At 37.7% G+C, this 20,232-nt stretch overlaps 1 protein-coding gene across 2 annotated transcripts in view; it reads left to right on the forward strand.

The window, feature by feature from the left end:
• LOC121380847 (peroxisomal leader peptide-processing protease-like) overlaps positions 1–20,232 on the forward strand; it is a 37,628-nt gene that overhangs the window by 9,018 nt on the left and 8,378 nt on the right. For both annotated transcript variants that reach the window (XM_041509838.1, XM_041509837.1), the window contains exons 2-9: positions 5,923–6,739; positions 8,490–8,653; positions 10,073–10,219; positions 10,994–11,146; positions 12,787–12,908; positions 14,658–14,746; positions 17,971–18,065; positions 18,822–18,896. In XM_041509838.1, coding sequence (XP_041365772.1) covers positions 5,946–6,739; positions 8,490–8,653; positions 10,073–10,219; positions 10,994–11,146; positions 12,787–12,908; positions 14,658–14,746; positions 17,971–18,065; positions 18,822–18,896 — 1,639 coding nt within the window. In that variant the 5' untranslated portion in view covers positions 5,923–5,945. The remainder of the gene's footprint in view (positions 1–5,922; positions 6,740–8,489; positions 8,654–10,072; positions 10,220–10,993; positions 11,147–12,786; positions 12,909–14,657; positions 14,747–17,970; positions 18,066–18,821; positions 18,897–20,232) is intronic.

Raw genomic sequence — 20,232 nt, forward strand, 5'->3', positions numbered from 1 at the left:
GGATCCATATAACCACAAATAAAATGTGTTGAGTACGTCATTAAATCAAACATTTCCTTCTTCCAGATACAGTACTAACTTAAGGAAAATTCAAATATGCTAATGACAGATTCATAATCATCAGTTCATGTATGTTACATACTTTTAAATATTATTATCTTCTTTTTGTGTGTATTATTTGTTAGTAGATTTAGTAAATATTTTTGTTAATTTTATTGGAAAGCCCCCCCCCCCCCCCCACCTTAATTTTGAGGGTGAAGTCCCAGGTCAATGTATGCCCATGAGATTGTGTCCTAGAGGCTGGGAGAACAAGGCAAGATGGAAGCCCTGAGATGAAATAACCACCTGACTCCCACTGAGAAACAACACTTCTACTAGTGATTCAATGAATCAGTGGGCCGAATGAATGAATGAATGGATTTATGGATGACCAAACAAATGACGAAGTGAGTGAATGAATGGATGTCTGGGTGAATGGATCGATGGACAGATGATCAAATAAATGAATAATTAAGTAAATGAATGCATGAAAAAAGGATGAAATGTTTTAATTAACAACGCACTCAACGACACCCATGTTAATACAGTGATGTCAGTCTCTGCAGTCCTTGTTCTGTCCCCAATTTTGTAAAAGGCATTATGGTTCAGTTGAAGGCCACACGCTGATGGAAATGTATCCCCAGGTTTTTTTTCTTATTAAATATAAATAAAGAGACTAGAGATTCTACCCATCACTTATAAATTGTCAACGACCAATCACAATGTTTGTCCCCCAATCACAATTTTTGGCCTGCACCACCTTTTATAGCATGACAACAGTGTAGATGCCCCCAACTATAAAATCGTGGCTATACCATTGATTAGTTATGCCAGTTTAGCAAACAAAGAGAATACCTATTGGCCAACTTGACATGCTCACAATGTGTGCCATGATAGTAAGTCTTAAAAATATTGTACACTGGGGGCAAAACGTAGACCAGTGGTAAAGTGCTTGCCTGATGTGTGGTCATTGTAAGATTGATCTCTGTCGGTGAACCCTTTGGGCTATTTATCATTCCAGCCCGTTTCCCACGACTGGTATATCAAAGGCTGTGGTATGTGCTATACTGTCTGTACATATAAAAAATCCCTTGTTCCTTACATGAAATATTTTTAGCAGGTTTCCTCTCTAAATACTATAAGTCAGAATTATCAAATGTTTGACATCCAATAGCCAAAGATTAATAAATGAAAGTGCTCTAGTGCTATCGTTAACAAAACTTTAATTTTAACTGTACAGTACTTCTGGTAAACATTTAAAGATTTTTGCTTAGAATGTTAATTCGTTTCATGTACATCTGGTGTATTGTTGGTTCAAGACATGGTCTGGATGTGACCATACAGCATCCACTAGGATTTGGATGATACTGCACTTAAATTAGTCTTTTTCATTTTAAGGCAGTTACACACAAATTGAACAATGTTTTTCCAAGATTTTTCCAGTTGTGTTTTTGAAATTACAAATAAAATTTGTACAAATCAAATGTTTTGTTTTGACTAAATACTAGTATTTTAATATGTGTATTTAAATAAAGAATTCTACATACCATTTATCTAATTTGTTTCAAAATGTATTTTGAATATGGTTTTAAACAATGAATTGTAACATAAAAGGTATTCTATGTCAGGTCTACACAAATATAGTATTCTATTTTTTACATATTCTCAAAAAACAGGTTTAAATAAATTAGAATATTTTTTTCAACTAAAACATATTTATGGCTTTTGTGCTTGTAACTTTAACTTAAACATCACACAGTAATCAGTTTCAAGTTAAGTTATGTGTCACGGAACAATTGATTTTGGTTGTCCTTATTTTATTGGATGGTTTGGTTGTGGCAGGTGGGTCATCATCTACTAGGAGAAACCAGTCATATTAATACATGGTATACTCACCAACAGGTGTATAAGAAATAAACTGATGTCCAAAAGAAACTATACCAAGACTTTAAAAGACTGCTTGTTCAAAAGATAATTCATTTTACATGTTTCGCGTAACTGACACAAAGACACATGGGGCATCAAAATGAAATCGGAGAATATTTTGTTCAGTGTCGCGTCACAATTCACTACACAAGTTTTAGAGATCGCTACACAATTTTTAAACATTAAACAGTAGTTGCTAATCAAGATTTTGAAAACCAAATATTCCCAGGAGGTGATTCACAATGTCAACAGCATGTCAAGTCAGCAATGTCAGTGACAAAACACCTGTCCAACAACAGCATTTCACGTCCAACAACAGCATTTCACATCTTCAATGTCAGTGTCAAAACACCTGTCCAACAAAAGCACGTCACATCTACAATGTCAGTGTAAATACACCTGTCCAGCAACACCATGTCACATCTACAATGTCGGTGTCAAAACACCTGTCCAACAACAGCATGTCACGTCTTCAATGTCAGTGTCAAAAAAACCTGTCCAACAACAGCACATCACATCTACATTGTCAGTGTCAAAATACCTGTCCAGCAACAGCATGTCACATCTTCAATGTCAGTGTCAAAACACCTGTCCAACAACAGCACATCACATCTACATTGTCAGTGTCAAAACACCTGTCCAGCAACAGCATGTCACATCTACCATGTCAGTGTCAAAACCAGTCCAACAACAGCACGTCACATCTACATTGTCAGTGTCAAAACACCTGTCCAGCAACAGCATGTCATGTCTTCAATGTCAGTGTCAAAACACCTGTCCAGCAACAGCATGTCATGTCTTCAATGTCAGTGTCAAAACACCTGTCCAGCAACAGCATGACACATCTACCATGTCAGTGTCAAAACACCAGTCCAACAACAGCATGTCACATCTACATTGTCAGTGTCAAAACACCTGTCCAGCAACAGCATGTCACATCTACCATGTCAGTGTCAAAACACCTGTCCAGCAACAGCATGTCACATCTACCATGTCGGTGTCAAAACACCAGTTCAACAACAGCATGTGACATCTACATTGTCAGTGTCAAAACACCTGTCCAGCAACAGCATGTCATGTCTTCAATGTCCGTGTCAAAACACCTGTCCAGCAACAGCATGTCACATCTACATTGTCAGTGTCAAAACACCTGTCCAGCAACAGCATGTCACATCTACCATGTCAGTGTTAAAACACCTGTCCAACAACAGCATGTCACGTATATAATGCTGGTCTCAAAACACCTGTCCAACAACAGCATGTCACATCTACATTGTCAGTATCAAAACACTCGTCCAACAACAGCACGTCACATCTACTTTATCGGTGTCAAAACACCTGTCCAATAACAGCATGTCACATCTACCATGTCAATGTCAAAACACCTGTCCAGCAACAGCATGTCATGTCTTCAATGTCAAGTGTCAGAACACCTGTCCAACAACAGCATGTCACATCTACATTATCAGTGTCAAAAGACCTGTCCAACAACAGCATGTAAAGTCTGCAATGTCAGTGTCAAAACATCTGTCCAACAACAGCATGTCACGTCTACAATGTCAGTGTCAAAACACCTGTCCAACAATAGCATGTCACATCTACCATGTCGGTGTCAAAACACCTGTCCAACAACAGCATGTCATGTCTACCAAGTCACTGAATAAATAGTGAGTATGGCCACCTTTGCATTAAATTGAAGCCGCAATGTGTCGCCACATATGATTGATGACATCAAGTACTGGATGATCACAGTGGGAATCCATTTCCATTTGTCAAAAAAAGATCACTCCATGTCCTGGCGGTTGACTGGTGGTACTGGTCATCTTCTGATTTGTCTGTTAAGATAACCCCACAAATGTTCGATGGGGTTCATGTCAGGAGAACATGCTGGCCATGGCAAAGCAGGAATGTTAATGTTGTTGAGGAAGTCCTGTGTCATCCTTGTAATATGGGGTCTAGTGTTGTCTACCTTGAAAAGGCTCTTGTTGAAGAAATGGTAACAAAGAGTCAAAATATTTTATGTCAAAACTGTGCATTAAGGTTGTTTTGAATGACAACAAGCCTTTTTATATGCCTGTCTATGATGGGTCGTATTATGGTATGGCGTTGTCTGTCCATCTGTTCATCCGTCTGTTAACATTTTCTTGTCCAGACCATATCTTGTATGTAGATGCATAGAGGACCATCAAACCTCACATGTAGGAACAACTTGGAATGGCGGTATATCGCGTACTATTACTAGGTCGCTGTGACCTACTTTTCATGGTCTATCCTTGTCCGGACTATATCTTGCAGGACCATCAAACCTCACATGTAAGAAAAACTTGGGATGGAGATGTGTCGCATACTATTACAAGGTCACTGTGACCTACGTTTCACGGTCTACTGCACATAACAGTAAATCCTTGTCCAGATCATATCTTGTTTTCCAAGTCCTGACAGATTCCTCCTCAGGCAATGAGACCACCTCTCTGAACTTCTTGGACACAGTTTGGCGTTACATGTTCACCTTGAGGTGTGATTGGGATTGGGAACTCTTTTTACGTGCCCATATCCACAAAGGTTCAGGCACGCCCACCTCGGATTTAGCCTCTGACTTCGCCAGTGACTAATTCCGGAGCAGGAGGGGCTTGAGGTGTGTATACATGCATCAGAGAGGGGTCGGGACATAGCTCAGTGGTAAAGCGCTCGCTTGGTGCACGGTTGGTGTGGGATCGATCCCCGTCGGTAGGCCCTTTGGGCTATTTCTCGTTCCAGCCAGTGCACCACAAAGGCTGTGGTATGTACTTCCCTGTCTGTAGGATGGTGTATATAAAAGATCCCTTGTTGCTAATTGAAAAGAGTAGCCCATGAAGTGGTGACAGTGAGTTTCTTCTCTCAATATCTGTGTGGTCCATAACCATATGTCTGATGCTATAGAACCGTAAAATAAAATGTGTTGAGTGTGTCGTTAAATAAAACATTTCTTTCTTTCTTTTACATCGGAGAATAAAATTCATCCTCAGTCTCATACTTGCCAATGGCAAAACCTCGATGCCCATCTCAGTATGTCATGTCGGAGTGTTTGCGTTAATGTGTCTCCTCAGTAGTGTCAATGATACCATGATCCCTCAGTCACCTTGCCACTGGCTGTTAACGGAGCGGGACGTAGCTCAGTGGTAAAACATTCTCTTGATGCATGGTCAGTTTGTGATCAATCCCCGTCGGTGGGCCCATTTGGTTATTTCTTGTTCCAGACAGTACACCACGACTGGTATATTAAAGGACATAGTATATGCTATCCTGTCTGTTGGATAGTGCATATAAAAGATTGCTTGCTACTAATGGAAAAATATAGTGGGTTTCCACTTTAAAACTAAATGTAAAAATTACCAGATGTTTTACATCCAATAGTCAATGATTAATGAACAAACTTTTTAAACTGTTGACTGACACGATGTTCGAGAGCCGTCCGAATACCATTGAAAAGTTGCAAGTGACGGTCATTAATGGGTATAGTGACATGCAGTATTCCATTCCTAACCCTAGTAGTCCTAAGAGTCCACAAAATTCAACTGACAGACATTTTGTCTCTGTACTTTCAGTTACTGTGTAGTGTCAACTGATTTTTATACCAGTTTAGCATGTGCATTTCGTTCTATGGGTGCAGATGTCATTGTGTCAAAATGCATGTTTTTTAATGAAAATTCACTTTCACTGACTTTAACAGTATTTAACAGCCATTTTATTTCCATTATCTAAATTGTAAAGGAATTTAAATAATTTTGGATGTCAGTACATAGAATATTATCTTGCAATTGTTAATTGATGTTATCCTTCACCTTGTAATGGCTTGTGAAGGATTTCACTCTGCAAGATATTCAGTATTGTCTCATAGGTTGTTGAGTATTCTCTAAATAAGGCCAGTAGAATGCAATTGTTTTTAGTTTAAATTGATATGTTATTTTTTGCTTTTAGATGTTACCTTGTACTAGAACAACATGACGCGTTATGCTCAATCTTGCATAGTGACACTGAAGTCTACAAAGTGTGTAGCAGATGGAACAGGTAGTGGCATCATGATTGACACAGTGCAAGGATTTATCATCACTCATGCCAGTTTGCTGGGCGCCATTGTCCTGAAAGACCAGCATCTCCAGAATGTTGTCTTGTCACAGCTGGATAGCTTGTCTGAAGAGATTGTCGGCCATGTTAGTGTGGAGGTCATCTTGGAGAGATCGAGCAGAGACAACTCCAGCAAACACTACCTGTCCCAGGATGTTCTCTTGTCTAAGTATCAGTCAGCACTTGTAAGCTCGACCATCACAAGCAGAAATCCAGACTTGTCAACACATGCTGGGTCAGTTGTATCCTTATTCAAATGTGGCAGGTTTGAAAATGCCTTGAAACATCTAACTCCACAGAGAGACTGGCAGTTCACTGACACCTCTGATGACGGCAAACTGAACAATAATGTGTCTTTGAAAGAAAAGCACGATGCTGAAGTTATTACATTCAAACTGCTTCCATATTGCCTTTTAATCAAGGTAGACAACTTGGTTCCTTACAAGTCCGCTCTCTCTGTAAGGTCACCAACACTTTGTCACATTGGTGAAGCAGCTGAAATTTGTGCCACTCCATTTGGAAACCTGTTTCCTAATGTTCTGGTAAATTCCTATAGTCGAGGTGTGATCAGCAACCTGGCTGGGAAGAACAGATGTATCATTCTAACTGATGCCCGGTGTATTCCAGGCTCTGAGGGAGGACCACTCTATACACTTGTGGACTCGAACAGGTAAACACAAATAACTGTAAAGCTGATAAAGCTGTAAATGGTCTATTTTTCACATTCGTTATCATCCATAAAATGCAACCGATGATGGATGATTCCAAGCCAATGGTTTTCAATGGTTTTTATTTGTTGGATCTGATCATTTTACTGAAAACATTTCAAACACTGCTCAAAAATGCAAGGATTCCTAGATTATGATGTCATATTGTAGTTTCCTAGTCTCTGTGCTGGGATACATAATTGCTTTGGAATGGTTTATCATTTAACTGTGAAAACTTGCAATTAGCTCCTTATAACATACTGATATACAGTCGAGCACCATTGTTATTGATATCATGGAAACCACAAAACAATATCGACTTGACCAAATATTGACTCAAACATTAACTGAAATATGTTTTAAAAAAGTAATATTTAAAATAGATATAAAAATTTATTTTTATCAAATCATACATTTTTTTAAATTTAAGCCGATGAAAATTATCATGGTATAAAAATAAATTAATCATCTATTAATTAATCAATCTACCACTGTGCATGTTCTATTAAAGTTATTCATCTTTTAAAATTTCTATAAATTGTGAAATTAAAATCACTGTGGATGACACGCAATATAAACTTGTTTTCATTGCATCAAAGCTGCAGAGCTAAAACATTTAAACATCGAAGTCTCGTCATTTTTTGTGACAATCCTTGCATCAACTTCAGATACAACAGGACCACGGACAGTTAACACCTGTTTGGCCATGCTGTCGTCTGACTTGGGAGCGTAGGTGGTAAAGTGCTCGGCTGTCGTCGGCACGTGCATATTCCTCTGAAGTTACACTGTTGGTTACTAAGTATGATGAGGGAACATTGTCGTCTGGGTCATACCCGAATCTTTGGACTCAATTGCCATAAGAAAGTCAGCATAGCAGAAACAGTGGTGTCATTGAATAAACACTGAGATCGCTGCCTTCTTTGTCAATTACAGTAACAACTAGTTAACCTATCAAGACAAATTACTCCTACTTTTCTCAGTCCACAATTTCTCACATGTCTAGTTGCATTCTGTAACAATCGTCGTCTGCTAGCGTTTTCTTTTAAGCTCAATAAGACCATTTTAGTATCTTGTTCAATGGTCTTACACGTGAACTATTACAGTAATTACAGATACAAATCATTTGTTTACAGTCAATTGTGGGCAACACTTTTGGTGGTTGGTAACATGCTCACAATACCGGTACGGCATTGATTTTAGATTGTGCAATCGACATCTACCTTTTTAAATCTTTTATTTATTTTAACACTAATTTTAATATTAATATCGACATAAACAAGTTCGACACAACGGTGCTTGATAATATATGCGTTAACAGTGTTTTGCTTTTATTGTAATGATAAATAATTGAGGTATTGTTTGTGTGTGTGGTGTGTGTGTGTTATAATTCATGTCCATATGTACATTGTATGATAATTGAGTTTTTTAATGATGAATATATTTAGTTTATTAAGTAAGTTAGTTATTTACTAAGTGATCATTACAATGTAACTGGTGTAGTATCTTAACACTGACTGTAACATTGTTCCATTTAGATATCTTACTTGTTATTTACTGGATGATAATTACATTGCAACAATTGTAATATTTCACTACAGTAGTTGTTATATTAATAATAATATATTATACATTTAGATCTTTTACTGAATGATTATTACATTGTAACAGTTGTAATATTTCATTCAAATAATTGTTATATTATTATACATTTAGATGTCTTACTGGGATGATAGTTACATCCCTGTGTTGGAAGAACAGCGAATGGATAGGACTCTCTCTCGCCTGCTCAATTGATGAAATATTAGAGAATTTGGCTACATCAGGTGTATCAGTAAAATCTGCACGCAATACCATATCAAGTCTTTGGAAACACACACGTATGTACATGTTAATTGTATGAAATAAAATTGTGGCTTTATCAAATTGATTAATTTAATTAATGCTTACACATCTATTTGTTGTAACAACACACACAGGTTTTAAGCTGTTGCTCCCCAAATTGTCAAATGTGAATTAAAGTTAAATTTGTTGAATATATTTTATTACTAATTCGCCAAAAAACTAATTTGAAAATCATCTGTTTGTAGATGTGCTGCCATTTTTGATGTTTGGATAAATGAAACTTGAATTTGGCGACAGATTTTTTTAAAGCAATTTTGTGAAATTGCTAATATTTTATGATCGTCAGCCTAAACCCTGCCTATACATACATGTACATGATTCATGTAAAGTCACTGATCCAAGACTCTAGCATTGCTGTTTTTATAAATAGCTGTGTATGGGCAGGGTCGTTTTAAACGTTCAGTCCTGTCATTAGCCGCAATGGGAGAGTTGTGGATATTCAGAAATGCATTTCAAGTAATTTTAATTAATTAAATTTAACATTTCAGTGTTTTTGAGGTGAAATATTTTGAAGTCAGCATGTTTGTATTTAATTTGGGTGTGATTATTTTGGGCATGTGTAGGCTGTTTTGAGACACAACATTTATAGCCTTGATTTTGTTGCAATATAAAAAGGCTTGCATGGTAATAGCTGTAGTGCCACATATGATTAGCGTTCATAATTCAGGTGTCACGAGTCTGTGATCTCAGACCATCATCAGGACACTCGTATTGTACCAGAAGCTTCCAAGACTTGTGTTGAAAGCTTTGACCAGCCTCAGTGGCATCGTGGTTAAGTCATTGGACACAAGGCTGGTAGGTACAGGGTTCACAGCCCGGTACCAACTCCCACCCAGAGCAAGTTTTAACGACTCAATGGGTAGGTTTAAAACAACTGCACTCTCTTCTCTCTCATTAACAACTAACTCACTGTCCTGGACAGACAACCCAGATAGCTGAAGTGTATGCCCACGGCAGCGTGCTTGAACCTTACTTGGATATAAGCACGGAAATAAGTTCAAATGAAATGAAAGCTTTATAAGAGGATATAAATAAAAACTTGATTTATTTGAAACATGTTTGATATCATATACTTTCCATTCAAAATAAAACATTGAAAAAATTGTTTATAAATAACAACTTGATTCATTTTCAAAACAATGGTACTGTACTTGACATCTTGTATTTCCATTTGAAATGCTAGTAGGTAATTCATTATCGTAATTTGAACAGGTATCTTTGTTACCAATGGTTCTATATACTACAGAAGACTTCAGCTGGGGTTTAAGGTCTTTATTCAGGGATCACCTGGGGGGGATGTGACATCTTTAATGTACATGAATTTATCTAGACAAGACAGACAATTGTATATGTTTGAGTGCATGATTTTTGAACTATTTGTTTTGTGTAACTAGATTCTATGGAAAATATATCAGCCATGTTTGAAAATATTGCACTGATCAAGGTGGATAACTCATGGGGGTCAGGTGTCACCATTGATCCTGTCAGAAAGATTGTTCTTACCTGTAGTCATGTCATCAAGCATGGAAGAAGTCATACAGGTGGTGTTTTCATCTTAATTATAATCTCTTTACAAATAATGGTAGCTAGTTGTTAATTACTGACATTTTACAACTAAGACCTTTTAATTCACCGTCTTTACATTTATTGCTTTATGTAAATATTGAAATTTGTTCAAATGACAAAGAATGTTCACAATAACTCTGAAGTTCTCAGTCCAAGTTAACTTGTGTTTGTGAACACTGGAATGAAAAGCATATTGTTTTCACTCCCTAATACAGCTCTTTTCACACCTTAAGTACACTGCACTTTGTCTCCCATTTTTTCCCTTGTGTATACCAAAATAATTAGTAAAACGTTACTTCTACCTAACAAAGTATAAATATTTAAATAAAACAGACACCTGTATAAACAAGTATTAAGTTATATTTCATTATATAGTAGATGTGAGAGCACTGGAGCAAATCTTCAAATTCATGATAAATGAGCTGGCTTAATTGAAACGTTTTCACCATATATTTCCATCATTCTACTCTCAATATTAATTGTAATTTATATAAAAATGCAGAGTGATTCGTTTAAAAGTCTACATACTGGTAGCTGTTTTGTAGTAATGCAGATATGAATAAATATTGTTATCGAGATTCAGGCATTTTCGTTTAATTCGTGCAAAAATCGGCCTGTACCCACACAAAATTGGGAGCTCATATGCCAAAGATGACCCCAGAAAGGTGGTTGTTTGAGCAGGTTCAAGTGTTTACTGTGATAACATTTTCTATCTGATATTAAACTGTACAGGTTTTTGTTTTCTTCAGTAAATCTGAAGCCCAAACCAAATGGTGACTTTTTAAAGTGTGAGGTCCTGTGGCATAGTCCACCTACAGAACAGTTTGACCTGGCCGTGGTGAAATATTCCGGTCACAGTCAGCGTCATGCAGCCACTGTCAGCCCAGGAGTACCTACAGAAGGTGAGATAAAGTATGTTATCTTTAACAGCTGAGTCCAAGTCCAGATGAGAAAGGAGGAGGGTTGAAGCAACACATCACTTTGATATACTAGTTGTGGTGCTGCTTGCTGTAACAGCTTAATATAGTCCGGTTTAGGAAATAGTCTACCACTGATTTTGATGTGTAAAATTTTCTGATTAGCATTTTGTACTTAATTTGGGCTTGCTTATTTTAGGTATGCTTATTTTGTGCATACCTTGTATCGCTTCGGCTTTGGTGCAGTCTTAAAGCCCTGTACCCACTGACAAGTGAGCACATAACCTACCACGGCCTTTAATATACCAGTCATGGAGAACTGGTTGGGACGGAGAAAAAACACACAATTACAGAATGGGTCCACTGAAGGGGTTTGATCCTACAACCAAAGCACTCGAGGATGAGTGCTCTACTGACTCAGCTAGAACCCACCACTATAAAAGTCAATGAAATTTAGTTTTTTGTTTGTTGTTTTTTAATGTAGTTTGGTTAATACCGTATTGTTCCTATTTGTAGTGCCCGGGCGCGATGCAAAACATAAAGGGGGCGTGCTAATTAGAGTACTAGAACACGTTTCGTAATACGTGTGAAAAATCATCGTATCAAACTGTCAATGCGTCTGGCTCGCTGAGACATCAAAAGCTTTGCCGCCGAGTCACTCCACCAGTTTTAAGTTTAGTTAAAGTTAAATTGTTGACATTTGACTCCAGTTTGCAGTTTGCAGTTTAGTTAAAGTTATCATTTACCCGTTTTTTAAACGGTGTTACTGTGTCGGTGTAAATACCTACCGGTATGTTTGTACTTCCGGTTTTCAACAGTGTTAACGGAGTGTCGTGCGTTCATTCTGCGTGGAGATAACAGCGACATACATTTGATAAACGACCTGTGTGACATACTGTTCGCCCATACTAGTGTCGTAGTGCTTCACCTGTTTGGATTTTATTTGTTTACCGATTATAATCATTGCAAGTCGGCAGTCAGGTAAGCCAGTTTTACAATTTTACGGGTACCGTTTCATGATACATTTCTCGTGATCATAGGGGGCGCTTATATTAGAGGGGGCGCTACAAATAGGAACAATACGGTATATGCAGTGATAAGCTACATGAATGGTATATTACTATCTAGAACAAGATGTGCATAATGTTATATGTGTTTGTATTAATGAAGGTACCATCTGATATACCCCAGGGCAGGATGTAGCCCAGTGGTAAAGCACTTGCTTGAGGTACGTTCGGTTTGGGATTGATCCCCGTCGGTGGGCCAGTTGGACTATTTCTCGTTCCAGCCAGTGCACCATGACTGGTATATCAAAGGCTGTGGTATGTGTTATCCTGTCTGTGGGATGGTGCATATTAAAGATACAAAGAAATGTAGTGGGTTTCCTCTTAAGACTATAATGTCAAAATTACTAAATGTTTGACATCCAATAGCCGATGATTAAAAAAAAAAATCAATGTGCTCTAGTGATGTTGTTAAACAAAACAAACTTTAAAAACAAACTGATATGTACCCCAATTTAAAGATCTAAAACATAAAGGGATATGTCGTTTTCCAAACAGTTACCACTGCACATTTTACAAACCATACATTACAGTTTAGTGTTTAAATTTTGTATATTTCAGGATCTCTTGTTTATGTGATCGGCCATGGTGTTTTTGGTGCAGAACACAACTTATCACCATCAGTGACGGTTGGGGTGGTGTCAAAGGTCATCACAGTGAACCAAATTCCAGTTATGATTCAGGTAATTATGGTAACAGTTTAAAACAAAGTTTTGTGTTCATTTCTGTCTGTATTTCAGATTGGTATTCATTGTCACAATTTCAGAATGTTAGTAGGTGTATGAACTTAAAGAGATAGCAATATACATTATACTCATTTCATCAACTAAACAAAAAAACATTATTTAGTTTTTTTTCTGTAAGACTCATTTCATTTGGTGTGCAGTTCCTTGCATGTTTCAACTCTCTTGTTACATTTGTTACACAGATGGAAATGTGGTTACATGTGTGTGTATGTGCGATTCCTCTTAATCCATCGACTGAGAATTAAGTCTATTGTATACACTTCAGCCAATTACACATTAGTAATATACCTCGGATGTATGATGTTAAGCAATATGCCAGGAATTTGTACTTTATGTAGTTGGTGTTGTAGATCACATGTACAGTACATCCAGGAATCTGTACTTTATGTAGTTGGTGTTTGGTGTTGTAGATCACATCTGCTGTATATCCAGGAATCTGTACTTTATGTAGTTTGTGTTACAAGTAGACTGTGCAGTAAATCCAGGAATCTGTACTTTATGTCTAGTTTGTGTTACAAGTAGACTACGTGTGCAGTAAATCCAGGAATTTGTACTTTATGTAGTTTGTGTTACAAGTAGACTATGTGTGCAGTAAATCCAGGAATCTGTACTTTATGTAGTTTGTGTTACAAGTAGACTGTGTGCAGTAAATCCAGGAATCTGTACTTTATGTAGTTTGTGTTAAAAGTAGGCTATGTGTGCAGTAAATCCAGGAATCTGTACTGTATGTGTAGTTTGTGTTACAAGTAGACTGTGTGCAGTAAATCCAGGAATCTGTACTTTGTGTAGTTTGTGTTACAAGTAGACTGTGTGCAGTAAATTCAGGAATTTGTACTTTATGTAGTTTGTGTTACAAGTAGACTACGTGTGCAGTAAATCCAGGAATCTGTACTTTATGTAGTTTGTGTTACAAGTAGACTATGTGTGCAGTAAATCCAGGAATCTGTACTTTATGTGTAGTTTGCGTTACAAGTAGACCACGTGTGCGTGCAGTACATTCAGGAATCTGTACTTTATGTAGTTTGTGTTGTAGACCACGTGTGCTGTACACCCAGGAATCTGTATTCTATATGTAGTTTGTGCTATAGACCACATGTACTGTACACCCAGGAATCTGTACTCTGTGTAGTTTGTGTTGTAAACCACATGTGCTATACACCCAGGAATCTGTACTTTGTGTAGTTTGTGTTGTAGACCATGTGTGCTATATACCCAGGGAATCTGTCCTTTATGTGTAGTTTGTGTTGTAGACCACATGTGCTATACACCCAGGAATCTGTACTTTATGTGTAGTTTGTGTTGTAGACCATGTGTGCTGTACACCCAGGAATCTGTACTCTATATGTAGTTTGTGTTGTAGACCACGTGTGCTATACACCCAGGAATCTGTACTCTGTGTAGTTTGTGTTGTAGAACACGTGTGCTATACACCCAGGAATCTGTACTCTGTGTAGTTTGTGTTGTAGACCACGTGTGCTATACACCCAGGAATCTGTACTCTATATGTAGTTTGTGTTGTAGACCACATGTGCTGTACACCCAGGAATCTGTACTCTATGTGTAGTTTGTGTTGTAGACCACGTGTGCTGTACACCCAGGAATCTGTACTCTATATGTAGTTTGTGTTGTAGACCACGTGTGCTATACACCCAGGAATCTGTACTCTATATGTAGTTTGTGTTGTAGACCACATGTGCTGTACACCCAGGAGCCAGTGGAGGTGCCCTGATTGACAAGCATGGACATCTTGTGGGCATTGTAGTCTGTAATGCAAAGTAAGTCCAACTTTATTGATCACATGGTAAATATGATGTCACCACTTCACTTCTTTTGTAATGCAATAGTTCCAGTTTTGTTCTGATAGACATGGATGTGACAGTCGAAACACCTCAGCCAATTACAGATTAGTATTTTACCTCGGATGTATGATGTTAAGCAATATGCCAGGAATTCTAACAACCATACACATAGTATCCATATAGTTCAGTAATCACTTGCTAATTTTATCCAAAGCAACAGCTTAATCTAATTTTAAAAGACCAGTAAATGCAGATTTAAAATTATTATTTGAACAGTCTTTATGGTTCAACATGAGCAAAATGATTTCTGCAAGGGTGAAAAATTTAATGCCTTGTCGCATGCCAATATACTTTTTAGATATTAGGTAAATCTAAGTTCTAGCACTACCTCTCAGCTTGGTTTTCCATGGAAAACGCTGGGAGAACCATTCTCCTAAATAATTCACCATCCATTTTAAAACCATTAGCACCGATTTGATGATCATAATTGTTTCTTCAATGATTTTCATGTTTGTATCAACTTTCTACCTTTGCTTGACACACAATGGTCAATGTCGTTAAACATTCATTCATATCTACTTTCGCTTAGTTCACATATACAGATATTGATTTGATCACATGTATGTATGAAAATGAGATCCAATAATTGAATGTAGAATTCATATATGCAATACATGTATAGCAACAGGTTTTTCCAAATGTAATAACTAGCTCAGATGTACATCATTTATTTTGTCAAGTTCCAGTGTACGGATACGATTTTATTCTTTATTCGCGGGATGCAGTCGATTCGTCCACAGGACAGTTCGTCAACTGAAAATTCGTCCACTGAGGAACTCGAGACGATTCGTCCACTACAAAAAATCAGTTCCAGACGATTCGTCCACTGGGTTTTTATTTCCCCAGTACATTTCGTCCACGGACTAAATAATGTGTACTACATGTACGTGGGGGCTAAATAAATTATTAGATATATTTTACCCCGTATTTTTTTTGCTGTCATAAATTTACAAAGGTGAAAATAAATTATATTGCATTAGATTACGCTTGGTAGATGTTTTTGTAACAATGCTCTGCAGACATAATTCTTTGGCGTTTCTATTTATTCTGTTATTGTTCGTTTCTTTAATGTACGCCTTTCACGCTACATGTCGTAGGATGTTTTTAGTACAATATGCCCAGTAAAGATAATCTTTAGCCCTTCCCTTTCAACTTGTTTGGTTTCTGTTCGCTTTACCAATTAAGTGTACAGGTGTCCTCTATTGTGATATTGTGAAGTAATTAGCTTAAGCTTGTTTCACCAAGTTGGATCCAGTGGCGTCTAAAACAACATTTAATTAAATTAGAATTGAAGACAACGAGTTTTTATTTTATTTTGAGGTTATTAGGCATATGGGGATAACATGTGACACAAGGGAGGAGCTGGAGCTCCACGCGGTAAGACGTGTTTGTTTCGCGTGTGCACACTGCATGTGCTTTCGTGTGCTCGACTTGGGGGTCCTTCATTTCGTTGTTTTTGTACTGGGATGTATGCGGCCATTGGAACTGATTGAACGCTGGAACGCTTCTCGTTTCGACAGCCTGCACCACCAGGTTGGATTCTTTTTTAGCGAGATTCCTTGCCTCCACGTCATTTCTCCGTCTGACTGTCGACTAGGTTTTTTTCGTGACTCGTATGACGGCCATTCTGCAGAACGCCACGGTTGTTCGCGTTTAGTCTCTACATGTCCGAGCCTGTCCTAGCAGCACTGGAAGATTGACCGCCCCACTCTAAGAAGAAATAGGAAGCGGGGTCGGCCCCTACTACTCTTTTTCTAGACTTTACCTTGCTTTATAGTGATACCATCTCGTATCCTCCGGAGTCGGGCCCGTCCGCACCACTATACCAAACCATGACGACTGGACTATACCCTAGTCTGATACTCTCTCTCGTTCAGACGGATCCGGCTTCTCAAGATCTGTATTTCAGCACAGCACTACACCTTCGTCTATCGACTGTCAATCTAGGGGTTTTCTTGACGGGATGCAGCCCATCTCGTCCCTTTAAGCTGTGCACCCAAACGGCCTTAACGAGGCCACTTGCGTGGACATATCGATCGGACTTTAAACTTTTAGATCTGCGTTCAAAATTTTATGTCAAAATTACTTCTTTATTTTTAAATATTATTAAATAGTCCGATCCTCTCTTCTTTCTCGTATTTAATTTTGGACTGTCCTTCTAAAATGCTCCAAATTATATAAATATTCGGCCGAGCAGTCAATTCTTTTTATTTTTGGCTTGTAACCTTTTTATTTTTTTTATTTATTCTATTAACTTTTTTACTAATTGCTATTTTCAAAATTCTGCCCATTTTCACCAACCCCCCCACCTCCCTCCATCCCGAGTCAGGCCACCAATCTTATCGGAGGTCGGACTCGGGATGGGCATGTTAGAAACCCTAGTGGTATATGGGCACATTAAACTAGTTATCATCATCATCATCAAGGGAGGGTACAGTGGATAGAATTTACGCCATTGAAGGAGAACATGACATGGTAATAAAGTCTTCCGACGCGGAGGCTTGCATTACCTATTTACCACATCGTGACATGTGAGATAATGTACGAGCGAGTGGACGAATTGTCCGCATGATAATGAATACAAACAGATAATAAAAAATGGATATTAATGTTGAATTCTAACTCTATTTGACTTTTTTTGGTTATAGTATGCCACAAAATAATGTTAAGAAATTATTATAATGTCAAAGAAATAACTATTAATATGTTTGAAAAAAATGCAGTCATCAAGTGGACGAATTGTCCGAGGTGAGTGGACGAATTGTCCAGTGGACGAACCATCTGGAAAGCCTTTATTCGCTACATGGGCATTCAAAATAATCATGTCCATATTTGGATGCTGTATCCAGACATATGCGAACACCTTTATAAAAAATAATAGTTAGCCGTATCTGTATCCACATATGTATGTATGCAAACTGTAAAACCATTATGTATTGTGTCATGAAAGATGTTAAAATTTGCTTAAAACCTGGTTTTTGAGGATATGTAAGAAATAGAATAATACATTCGTGTCCATTGTTTAAAAACGTATCTAACTCACTTTTGCTTGTTAGATACATTTTAAAACAACTCGTTGTAAGATAAATGGTATCTAACAGCCAATCATGTATTATTCTCTGTAAAACATTTAATTTCAGAGATGTTTCTTCAGGTGCATGCTTTCCACATGTTAACCTGAGCATTCCCATGAATACCATTTGGCCAGTCATTCACAAGTACTGCAGTGGTGGAGGTAACTGTAAATGTTTTAATATACTCGTTGTTACAATGTTCTGATAATTACAAATACAGACATAAAAACTTAAGTGTGTGTTTTTGAATTTAAGGGGGAAAAAATCAATGTCATCAACATCCAGTTATGATTGATAATTTGACTTTGAGACTAATGTTAGAAACAATTAGAAAGATACAACCTTGATGGCGTCGTGGTTAAGTCATTGGACATAAGGCTGGTAGGTACAGGGTTCACAGCCCGGTACCAGCTCCCACCCAGAGCGAGTTTTAACGACTCAATGGGTAGGTGTAAAGCCACTACACCCTCTTCTCTCTCACTAACCACTAACAACTAACCCACTGTCCTGGACAGACAACCCAGATAGCTGAGCCCAGAGGTGTGTGCCCAGGACATCGTGCTTGAACCTTAATTGGATATAAGCACGAAAATAAGTTGCAATGAAAATGAAGAGAAAGACAAGAATAGCAGACATAGAAATAGGGGAGGTCAGGCACATTCTGCCACACAAGATGAGGACCACCGTAAGATATTCCTTAACCATTGAAATATCCTGCCTATATGCCTGAATAGGTGATGCCACTTAACCATTTAATCTTGCACTTTTACATTTGTTATATTTTGCTGGTTTTGCTTTTAGTGCTTCTTGCACTTAAAGCATTTGTTATGATGTTCTGTAATATTTTTCTCCATCTAGATTGTTGCCAACTAATACGTTTTGATGCTAGGTCAGTACGTAAGGTCTGTATTTTACAGATGTCGGTGTTCTAAACAGTCTTCACTTGAAGAATCCAGCCATTGACAACATGTGGACTCTTGGAAATGAAACAAGTAAAACATTTTATTATTTTGTCATTAAATATGGTCCTCGTACAACACTGTATTGTATTTTGAGCTAAAACTTCGTTTCTTGCTATCAAATGTCAGTTTGGGATGGAACGTGGCCCAGTGGTAAAGCACTCACTTGATGCGAGGTCAGTTTAGGATCGATCTCTGTGGGTGGGTCAGTTGGGCTATTTCTCATTCCAGGCAGAGCTCCACAACTGGTGTGTACTATCTTGTCTGTAGGATATAAAAAATGCCTTGCTGCTAATCTAAAAGAGTAGCCCATGGAGTGGTAGCAGCAGGTTTCCCCCTATCATTATCTGTGTGATCCGTAACTATATGTTTCAAAATGTTATCTGGAAGTGAAGAAAATGCTTAATATATGTTTGTGGTCAGTCGAATACTTCAAAAGGTTGCATCAAAACACTGTGTTGATCTTCAATAAATAGAACAAACAACACATCAGATATAGCAACACACTCTGTACACTGTTTCTTTACAAGTACAGAAAACAGTTTCACTATCATGATTAGGTGTTAGTAATGCTAAAAAAATCAGGACTCTCCTTGTCCATTGCCAAATTAGCCATTTGTTAATTTTTTTGCAAAGTGGCTACAACATTTTATATTTGGCAAATAAAACTTTCTTCAAATTAACCCCTTCTGAATAATTTTCTATAATCTACGTTTGTGAAAATTGGCTTCAACTAAATTCATTCCAGTGTGAGCCCTGCTGCGATATTGAAACCCCCCGGAGGCTATGATGTCACTGACAGTCTTATGATATCATAGCTCTAAGATAGCTTTGAAAAGATGGGCCCAGGTAGCCATGCATTGATAAAATGCAGTTGATTTTAAAGGTACAATGGCCCTCTTAAAACTCTGTCCAGTACTTGTGTCTGACACTGACACTAAACCTCCTGTTTTTTGCTAAGAGCCACCATTTCCGTGAATCCAGCATTTTCTTGGTTGCCCTTATGTCATCAGAACCTCAAGACTTTGTATTAATGTTGTCCTTTTGGTGTGCAACAAAATTTGGATGCAACCTTTGTAAATACCTTCAAGAAATACATCCATGGCTAGCTCTGGGTCCACAGAAAATTTCACCAAATTATCTATCAAATTTCAAAACTGCAGAAACCCAGTAAATTATTTCACCAAATTAAAATAAAATTTACCATGTTGTTTTTTAAATTCACAACTGGCAAATTTTGGGAGTGCACAGAGCTAGCTCCGACATCCTATTGCATTATCAGGATGATAATTTAGAACATCTGAAGTGATCATCAACATAGGCATTTGATCGTGTTCAGGTCAGATTAAAATTGTGGGTGTTTGGAATG

Source organism: Gigantopelta aegis, chromosome 9, assembly GCF_016097555.1.
Source record: "Gigantopelta aegis isolate Gae_Host chromosome 9, Gae_host_genome, whole genome shotgun sequence".
NCBI lineage: Eukaryota > Metazoa > Mollusca > Gastropoda > Neomphalida > Peltospiridae > Gigantopelta > Gigantopelta aegis.